Here is a 10,056-nt window from a genome sequence, read left to right on the forward strand (position 1 = left end):
AACGTGCATAGAGTAGCTGCTGTTCTAAAATCATAATATGAATAGCATAAAATTCATAATAACATACATCACTTCAAATCACTATAAAGTACGTAGAATATCTTGAGTCTATACTTCTTACATCTTCATAGATATCAGGTTCTGTACGTCCTCTTTAACATATCTTCTTTAACCTTCCTAATAAGATAATTACAAGAACAAAATCAAGAGATGTGAGATGTCCACTTCCAAACATCTTTGATTACCATTTACTTCCCCCACTCCCGACCCACGAGGAAGATAGCTGACAATCTTGGTGACGACATAAAAATGAGGTTGATGGTTGTCATTAAAATGAGGTTAGTGTCTTCATTAATATTGATACCATACTGTTAAAGACTTAATTTAAAAGTTATCATTAATAAAACTCTACCTATAACACAATGCATTTATGCCATGCCACAACATTATAACATTTCCAGGCCAGAATTAAATCTCAATCAAATTGAATTAAAGGTTCAAATATACCCACCATTATCACACTGTGATCAACTAATTTTCCACTAATGAAGTTAAAATAAAAATATATATAAAAAAAAAAAACTGCTAGTAAGCCACCTGGTCTAAAACTTTAAAAAAAGTACACAGGTTGACAAACCAAAAACCTGCACAAGATGATCAGAATATCTACAAACTTGCAACTAAAATGTATGTATGCAGCAAGTAAACTCACCTCCTTCCCCTAAATCATTCAACAAAGCAAAACTAACTTGTGCTTCATATTCCTCATCTAACCCTACAGGCTGCGGGAATTCCAGGAGACCGGCTTGGGTTTCTTGATCGACATCCACCACCACTTCCTACAGTTCGAACAAACCTATGACCTGCCTGGAAATCTGAGTGACCACCACTGCCGCCACGGATCAGGGGCGATAATGGAACTGAGCTACTGCTGTTTTGTAGAGGCTCTAAAGTCTCAACGACATCAGTCATTAATGGTCTTGCTTTTGCATTACTGCTTAAGCAATAATAAGCCAAACTGCAAGCTTTCTGAGCTGCCCTAAGTGAGTATTGATCTTCTAGTCTCGGGTCCATAATTAGCAGCATTTTGTTCTTGTCCTTCAGTTTGGGCCGAGCCCAGTCCACCAAACTCTGTTCTTTGCTGGGTCTCGTCTTATCCACTGACTTCCTTCCTGTCAACAACTCCAAAAGAACGACCCCGAAGCTGTAAACATCACTCCTTACAGTAAGATGTCCTGTTCAGCATACCAAAATCCTGAGTCAGGTTTATTTTAAACAGCATATGAATGTACCATAAGAGACGCAATAAATTGGTCAAAATTTACAATGAACGTTTTAAAGAGCATTTAAGTAGGTATAAAGAGTATATATTGGGTAACGAGTGAAAAGGATTCAGGTCAAACAGAAACATTTTTATAGAGGGTTGGGTTGCATTCGGTTGATTGGGTGACGAATTATTTAGGACTATTTTCCAGTTTCATAGATAGTTAATACCTTAACAGTGATAACAACTTTCATTATAATAGCAATCTAAAAGTTAGGAATAAAGCAATTTTGGAGGCTGTAATACAAACACATGTTTATGTCATTGGCACTTTTTAGCCATTTGACCTGTTTCCTCTTGCGCCATGGTTTTTTCTAAGTTTAAAGAGTTAGACTGTTAGCCACAAAGGATAACCAAACTGACCCAGCCTGTCATAGAAGGAATGAAATATCCCCTCTTAACTAAGAGTATAACAATTGTGTGAATAAATAAAATCCAGTTGGTTGAATCTTTTAACTTAATTTACATATTTGAACACTGGAACTTAATGTTTAAATTTCTCGTAATCTATGACGTAATCTGCTATCCATTACTTATATTGGTAATTTCATATTTTCAACTATGATAAGTATCTACATTCTAAGTTTCTAACGTAAATGACTTTTTTGCTTAAGTGTGATATTAAAAATGTCTTTATTAACTAATCAAACTAATGGTGTAATATACCATGATCAATTATAAAGGAAAACTTTACTAAGAGTATGTTCTTCACATATAACTAGGATAAACTTCCTATAAATTTCCTTAAGCATCAGTTATCAATTATATTAATATAAGCTAATAAACCACAAAGAAACCTGCTTCTCTCAACCATTACTATCATGATTTGCTTTTATTGTCCCATTTTGTGTTTAGAACCATACATTCATGAGGAAGTTACTCAGATAGCAGTTATTTGATTGACTATTATGTTACTGACTAAAAATAGAAGCAAATGTAAATATCATATTGCCGAAGTAAGGACATACAAAACATCAACGTTAAAATTTATACCAGTCATAACATATTCAGGAGCAGCATAACCATAGGTACCCATAACCCTAGTAGATACATGAGTCTGATCTCCTTGAGGACCAGCTTTTGCAAGCCCAAAATCAGATAGCTTAGCTGTATAATCCTGGTTCATACATGTTACCAACATTATAACTTCTTGAAACATTTAATGTAAAACAGAAGAACCAAAGTGTAGGAAAAACATAGATGGTCACATAAACATACCGAATCCAATAATATGTTTGAAGTTTTGAAGTCCCTATAAATTACAGGTCGCTCAGCATTGTGTAGGAAGGCAAGACCTTTTGCTGCTCCATAAGCAATCATCATTCTTGTTGACCATGGTAATGGTACAGATGCTTCTGTAAAATATGCGAAAATGAATAAGGATCTAGGATCACATGATGTTAGACTTACTTGGATCCACAATTAGATGCAAACAAAGAAACTAGTTGAATAATGATAGCATCTTCAAGGAAAACAATAAAGTATGATGGTATGACAGAAAGGTATATATGGTGTTACTATAGTATTAAGATAATTTTTCATAATACAACCTAAGAATGTCAATTTGCAAATTTTCAATATCAACTGACATCAATAGTTTTTCCATTTTTTTAAAGCTAAACAATCATAGTGTACTCCAAACTTGTACACTTTTGCATATGGTCATTGGCACAGAACTCAACAACAAAGTAGTTTAGCTTATCACTTCTTTCATAAGTTTAAGACAACAAATTATTGTCACCTCCGTGATCTAAAAAGTCCATCAAGAAAGAACCCTTTCTAGTATAAAACACATATTTACAGTAATTAAAAAGGCCTGATAGGTATATGTGTATGAACAGAGTTATTCCAGTCCTTGTCTTAAAGAAAATCACTACGCATTGGATAATCAGATGTTTTATATGTACAAATGACAAGGGTATTCGGTCAAGGTTAACAAAAACACGAGTCTCTAATGCTAAGAATAAGAAGGAATGCAGAGCTACTACTAGGTCAAGTGTGAGTCTTGTACTCAGGTCTTCCTACTTCTATCATGACTACAATCACAATACTTTAATATAACAATTACTATTTTTTACCATATTGAAACATGTATAAACACTAGCATGAAAGGAAGAACAGTAATAACTAGTTAAGTTAAACAAAAAAAAGGCATAGGGAATGAACAAGGGTGCATACTACGAAACAAGTGATTCTCAAGGCTTCCCCGAAACATGAACTCATAGACAAGCAACCTGTGATCATCCTCACAACAATATCCTATTAACTTCACCAAATTTGGATGTCTGAGCTGACCAAGGAAATTAACTTCTGTCTGCAATACAATGACATAAGGCCAATTCAATTCTACATACCCATTGAAACATATAATGCACAAAAGCAAAAAAGTTAACAAAAAAAGAAATATCATCAAGAAAGTTGATACAAAAGCTATCGGTACTCACAAGCCATTCTCTGTGGCCTTGAAGACCTTCCTTATTCAGAACCTTAACAGCAACCGGCAGAGATTTAAGACCAACTCTCACATTCTCATCTATATAACCTTTATAAACAGTTCCAAAACCACCCTGCCCCAAAATGTAATCAGACCTAAAGCTTTTAGTAATGGTTTCAAGCTCAAACAACGTGAACGCAATAACATGAGTATACAACAGAGAATTATTTCTCAAATCTTCGATAATGTTCACGTTGTTACGAGGTGTGTACGGATCACTCATATTTGAATTTGACCGACTATATTTCTTCTCCAAACCCTGACTTTTACCAGAGTTCGCTTTTAACTGATTACCTGCACGTTAATTTCAAATCAAGATAATTTAGTTATCATTAATCAATTACAAACACAAATACAGGTCAAATTTTAAACAGGACGACAAGTAAAACCTAAAATCTCCAAAAAACGATAATCATAACATGTGACATGTCACCGATAACCAGTCTTTTTACTAACGTGACATAAGTTATCACGTCAATAAAACACGTGCCACTTCATAATCGGTTCACAAGTCATGAAAACTCAAATACACCGAACAATCGAAACTTAAAATTTCTATCATTTCATACATACAAATAACAAATGTAGTAATAGTATAATACATACATTTTTTTATAAAATAAATAAGAATTTCGATAAATATAGCCTACGGTTCGGTTAAAATATTTACTTTTTCTACTTGTTAACCGAATCCGCGAAATGAAATTAAAAAAATTAATCAAATTATAAACACGTAAAATAAAAATAAAAGTGCTAAATTCTAACAAAACAATCAATTATGAAATGAACAATCAAAATGTGAGCCCTAGATCTATCAAACAACAGTTTATGTGTGTGTGTGTGTGTGTGTATAGATACATACCTTGATGATTATGATTATGAGCATTGGTAGCAACAGCGGATTCTTCGCGAGTGCCGCAATTCCCCATTTTTTTTTGTAATAAATTAGAATTAAAATGCTGGTGTTTATGTGAATGAAAAAATATATAGAGATAGAGATAGATATATAGTGTGAGTGAGTGATATATGGTGTGAAGGAGGGGTGGGGGGGTGTGTTTGGTGTGATTCCCGAAATCCGACACGCAGTCAGTCAGTATAATGTTAGTTATTGTGTTCTTTTCGCCAGCTCAGTCTAATTCGTTTGAGGGTTGAGATTAGTATCACTTTTTTTTTTCCATAAAGGAGGTGATATCGTATCACTTTTTTCTTTTATACATTTGCATTAATTAACTTGTATATATAAATTGTAAAGGAAAATGATTTGGCTTCAAAGTATGCCCTAATAAGTAGAGATTCATATATGACAAATTTAACGCTAAAGATTATGAAATAAAGGATGTGAAATTATGTGTCAAAACTTAAATGTAATATGCATACTTTTAGACATATTTATCGTTATCCAATTGTAAATTATGATAAAAGTATCTACGTAATGCGGTAGTGTGATAACGGTGACAAAATGGTGATAGTGGTGGTAGGATTTTTTACAATACATGAGATAGATTGTGTAACTTAATATTAAGGATAGTACTAATTTAACTCATTAAGAGTAGTTTTGTCAGTTCGTATTTCCTATTTTTTAAACTTTCATGATGAGTGGTATAATATTTATATAGTACTCGTAGTATAAAAGTATAAATGTATCTTAGACATACTCGAACGATACCCATGCGATGCTGCTGTGTGATGGTGGTAGTGACGGCGGTGGTGGTGATCTAATGGCAACGGCGGTGGTAGAGGTGATGGGTGGTGTTGCTGCGCGGCGATGGAGGCAGTGACGACTAATGGTGGTGACGGTTGTGGCGAGTAATGTAGATTATTGATGTAATAAGGTTTTGATGAATTGTTAAATGTTAAAAGTAGATATAGATAATATCATTATATGAATATATTTGTAGTATACGTATTTCTTTAAAATATATATATATATATATTTATTAACCTTTTACATCAATTACCTAGACTATTTGACGTCGTTACCATTACTACCAGTTGTCGTCATCGCCACCAACACACTTGTATTACGTAGATATTGTGTTAAAAATATAATATATGTACATATATTACGTAGATATCGTGTTAGTAATATAATGTATGTACATATAGTCACGTTAAAATTAGTTCCAACCATTCTTATCTTCTTCTTTTATATGTGTGAACTATTATAATCATTTAAAGTATATTTTTTTTTCTTTTTAGTCACATGAGAGTTGACAAAACATGGGTTTACAAGTTGGAGAAAGGAGTGACTTGTTTTCTTTCTTTTTTGGATTGAACTAGTTCATATTCTATTGTTTTCTTGTTCATTATCAAGGTTTCAAGGGGATATCGTTTTTCACATTAAAAGTACACCAACTTTCACACATAAAAGTACACCAAATAGATTAATGTGTATACCGTGGGATATGGTTCATTCAATTCCCTCCACTAGAGATGATTAGTCTAAGCTCGAAACTCATTTTTGGTTTGGTGTGTGAAACTTGAGCTTCATTCTATTGCGCTTGATCAAGTCCACACCAGTCTAAATATTAGTTTAATGTTAGTTCGAATTAACCCGACCCGATCTATAGTATGGCACGGGGTTAAAGCTTTTATTATTGGCTATTATCTGCGAGTTTTATTTTCCATGGGTTATAGATTTATAATCAGTAGTATCAAAATCGATGATAATTTTCAAAGTTTCTATACACATATAATATATTGTATACACATATAATATATTGTATTACAGAATCAACACTCTATATCTATACTATTTTATAAAAATTATCACACCTTCTCTCTCCTAACAATTTTTAATACTTTGTCTCATAAAAATATCTTCATGGGAAAATATCTTTCTACCCTAATAAATTGATTAATTTTTTCTCTTTTATTCATTAATTTAAACATTTAAACTCAATATACATATAATATCTTTAATGTAATAATTTACAATATAGACACATCAAGTCCTAAAATAACTACACTACCCCTTTACATTAGTTATTTTTATAATAATAACCACACCGCCACCACTCGTCAGGCCACCACCACTAACGACCGTCGCCGTATTATGCGGGTAACATGTTAATGTATATCAATGACTTTTAATTGTCTTTGGTTGATTTATAATGTGGGAAACTGCATTGAAACAACTATAACTACCTTTAATTTGCAGTGTTACCTAAAGAAAAATATCATCAAATATAACTACCTTTAATTTGCTGTGTTACCTAAAGAAAAATATCATTGTTTGGTAACAGAAAGTCAAAAAATATGTTCGGGAAATAAAAGATCAACCTCGTGTCCTCATTTGGAACCTAAACAAAAATGATACACATAACCAAAAGTCCCAAATCAACCCACAAATAGAACCCAATATCAGGTTGACAAGAAAAAGCTTTCATTAAGATTGATCCTTTAATAAAGAGTTTCCTATATGCTTTCACAAGATTGGATATCATTGTTGAATTGTTGAAAAATTATATTTCTTATTCAAAACCAAATAAATAAGAACATCAGAGCTTTTAACAACTTTTTTTCTATTAAAATCTTAAAAAATGAATAATGAGCCATAATATAATGGATATAACTATATAAGGTCGTACAAAAAAACTTGGATCCCATTCTTCGTTGGGCCAAACTTTGCTAGATCTCTATTAGTTGAGCCTGTTTTCTCACAGCCCATTCGATCCCATGCTTTTGGACTAGTCAATATTTTCTAAATGTACTTTGGAATTTGTAGCAGTAGGGCGTAAGCTCCTGTAAAATTTTGGCTTGGAAATTAGAATCTACATATGCTGTAATTGAGTTTATGCTTCTGCTAATCTTTTTAGTTCTTAATACGTGTCAAATAGTTGACTCCTGCAAAATTTTAATTTGAAATCTATCTGATACTTACCATTAAATAATATTCTTATATTTGAAAAAAAAAAAACATACTTTTTTATTCTTCATCATATATTAATTCACCAAAGTGAGTGAAATAATTGTTGTGACCTCTTGGTACTGGAGTAAGTTGACTCAACCATTCTCTAATTATAAAGTTATTAAGAGGATTGAGCAACCACTTAATATAGTTGAATTTATAGTGACTTTTATATTTCTTTTAGACTTTTATTTTGGTGGGAAAAGCACTCAAAGTAGACATTTAGACTTTTATTCAGTTTACTACTATGGGTTTTTTTAATTAATTAAAGGTTAACTTGACTAAACATATGATAAGCAACAAATAAATATATAAATGTAACGGGTTTTGTTAAATACAGCTCTAGGGTCTGATACTCATATGTACGTGTTTAACTACAATCCTAATTAACATTTTTCAAAAGTAATTAAGGAAAGAAATAAATATTAGACAATGTATGTATGGAAAGGAGTATTTCAGACACCCTGACTGGTTCATGTCAAACTGCTCTAAGCCTAACATGTGAGAGATAAATCAAGTTGATTGAACGGCAAAAAATAGCTTGTTGTCGACCACAAAGATCGAACAATTGATATCATATTGTAGAAAGAACATATACAATTGCCCCATTTTCAATCAACTCAGTAACACGTGTAGACCAACACGTCCGGAGGCAACAATGTATATATGTAGTTCATGAACATATATACAAAATGTAGTTGTTTAGTCTAATGTGTAAACAAAATTTCTATAAGATCGTAATTAGATATTTAGATCCATAATGCACATACCATATATTCGTCTCTTTTTATGTTTAGATATTGAAAAGAGAAGGAATGGATTCTATTGCATGTAACGGTTGTAAGACATCCTTTTCGTTGAGTTTCAATATTTGATTCTTTTGCTTTTAGTGGACAAATGTGTTTTCTCCTTTTATCATCAAAACTAAAGCTTGTGAAGATGTGAATATATTCTTTGCTTGTTTTCTTCTTCTAATATATTCTTCTATCATATTAATAGACAATACATCATATATATATATATATATACACATTTATTTTGGGTAAAAAAAATAAAATTAAATGTTATGAGAACATAAAAGACACTTTAAAAATCACATTTTTTAGTATTGGCTATTCGTGTTAGCTAGCCTCTCTCCTTCATGTAGTTATCACCATCGGTTCAACTCACACAATTATATTGGGGACGAAAGCGTATTACTCATTTTTAAAGAGCCAAACTGTAAATTTTTAGCTATAATACATGTTAGTTCTATAATCTTATGCTAAGTTACATATTAGTTCTTGAATTTTGGGTTGGGCAAGGACCCTCCTCTTAAAAGGGAGATGATTGTATCATATAATTTGATAAATTTATAATATTAAGTTTTATAGCATGTTAGCACAAGTATATCAATACATAGTTGTAAGTAATAAATTTATTAAATTGTGTGACAAAAATATAACCTCTCCTCTTAAAAAGTGCCTACGGTTAGCTATCACTAACCAATAATCGTATTCAAATATGAACGAATTATGTTATCTTGTTTTTGTGTTATCTTGGATCAAGCTTTACACCATTAAAAAAAAAACAACTAAGCCCATTGAAAAAGCTAAGCTACCTAAATTAATATTAATAGTTGATTTATAATAGTACCATGAATTGGGTGATTCAGTGAGCAGGGATGGTATATATGAAATCTTTAGGTGCTAGTACCATAGAATTATATAGATCTAGAATAAACATAAAAGCAAAATAAATAAATGAATAAACATATAAAGTTTTCGGTAATGATGTACGCATTCGATCTTAAACGAATGAATGAAAATGGAGATGCAATTATGCATATTTGTGAGACCGGCGAAGTGGATATCAACATCACGCAAAATTAGAATACCATAACTAGATTTATATATAATTATTCTAATCTTAATTACTTAAACTCAGCTCATTTATTCACTAACTAGCTAAATAATTCGGGTTCAACCCGGACATTTTAAAACAAATTTTGCTAATTAATAATGTGCACTAAAGGAATAATTGCATGTTTGTTTTATTCTTACATATGAAAAAATACTGAATCAAATAATGCAATAATAATTAAACACGAAGCAATAAAGTACTTTAACATTGACTATATATCATATATATGAACAAAACTGATAAAATATACACAAGAATAGGGAAAAAAGTTATAATCATAATAATATATTTACAGGTTTAAATGGATATGAGACAATTAGCTTTTCATTTGCTCTACACCTTCAAATTCAAGAGTATGAAATCTTTATGAAAATTATTACTTAGTATCAAATGTTAAGTAATACTCCCTCCGTCCCAATTTAAATG

The 10,056-nt window shown here is 31.6% G+C and overlaps 1 protein-coding gene across 1 annotated transcript; it reads right to left on the bottom strand.

The window, feature by feature from the left end:
- Window positions 1-441: 441 nt before the first annotated feature.
- Window positions 442-4,934, bottom strand: LOC122606893 (probable serine/threonine-protein kinase PBL8). Its single transcript, XM_043779780.1, has 6 exons — window positions 4,681-4,934; window positions 3,769-4,112; window positions 3,503-3,638; window positions 2,543-2,679; window positions 2,318-2,441; window positions 442-1,235 (listed from the first exon to the last, which is right to left on the bottom strand). The coding sequence occupies exons 1-6, from the start codon at window positions 4,745-4,747 to the stop codon at window positions 766-768; spliced, it is 1,278 nt and encodes a 425-aa protein (XP_043635715.1). The 5' UTR covers window positions 4,748-4,934; the 3' UTR covers window positions 442-765.
- Window positions 4,935-10,056: the final 5,122 nt, after the last annotated feature.

Source organism: Erigeron canadensis, chromosome 7 (assembly GCF_010389155.1).
Source record: "Erigeron canadensis isolate Cc75 chromosome 7, C_canadensis_v1, whole genome shotgun sequence".
Classification (NCBI taxonomy): Eukaryota; Viridiplantae; Streptophyta; class Magnoliopsida; order Asterales; family Asteraceae; genus Erigeron; species Erigeron canadensis.

Excerpts from the sequence above, each read along its gene's own strand:
- LOC122606893 (XM_043779780.1), bottom strand. The coding sequence starts at position 4,747 with ATGGGGAATTGCGGCACTCGCGAAGAATCCGCTGTTGCTACCAATGCT. Across the intron at positions 3,639-3,768 it reads AAGGCCACAGAGAATGGCTT|ACAGAAGTTAATTTCCTTGG; the intron begins GTGAGTACCGAT and ends ATTGTATTGCAG. Across the intron at positions 2,442-2,542 it reads CAAACATATTATTGGATTCG|GATTATACAGCTAAGCTATC; the intron begins GTATGTTTATGT and ends TGTATGAACCAG.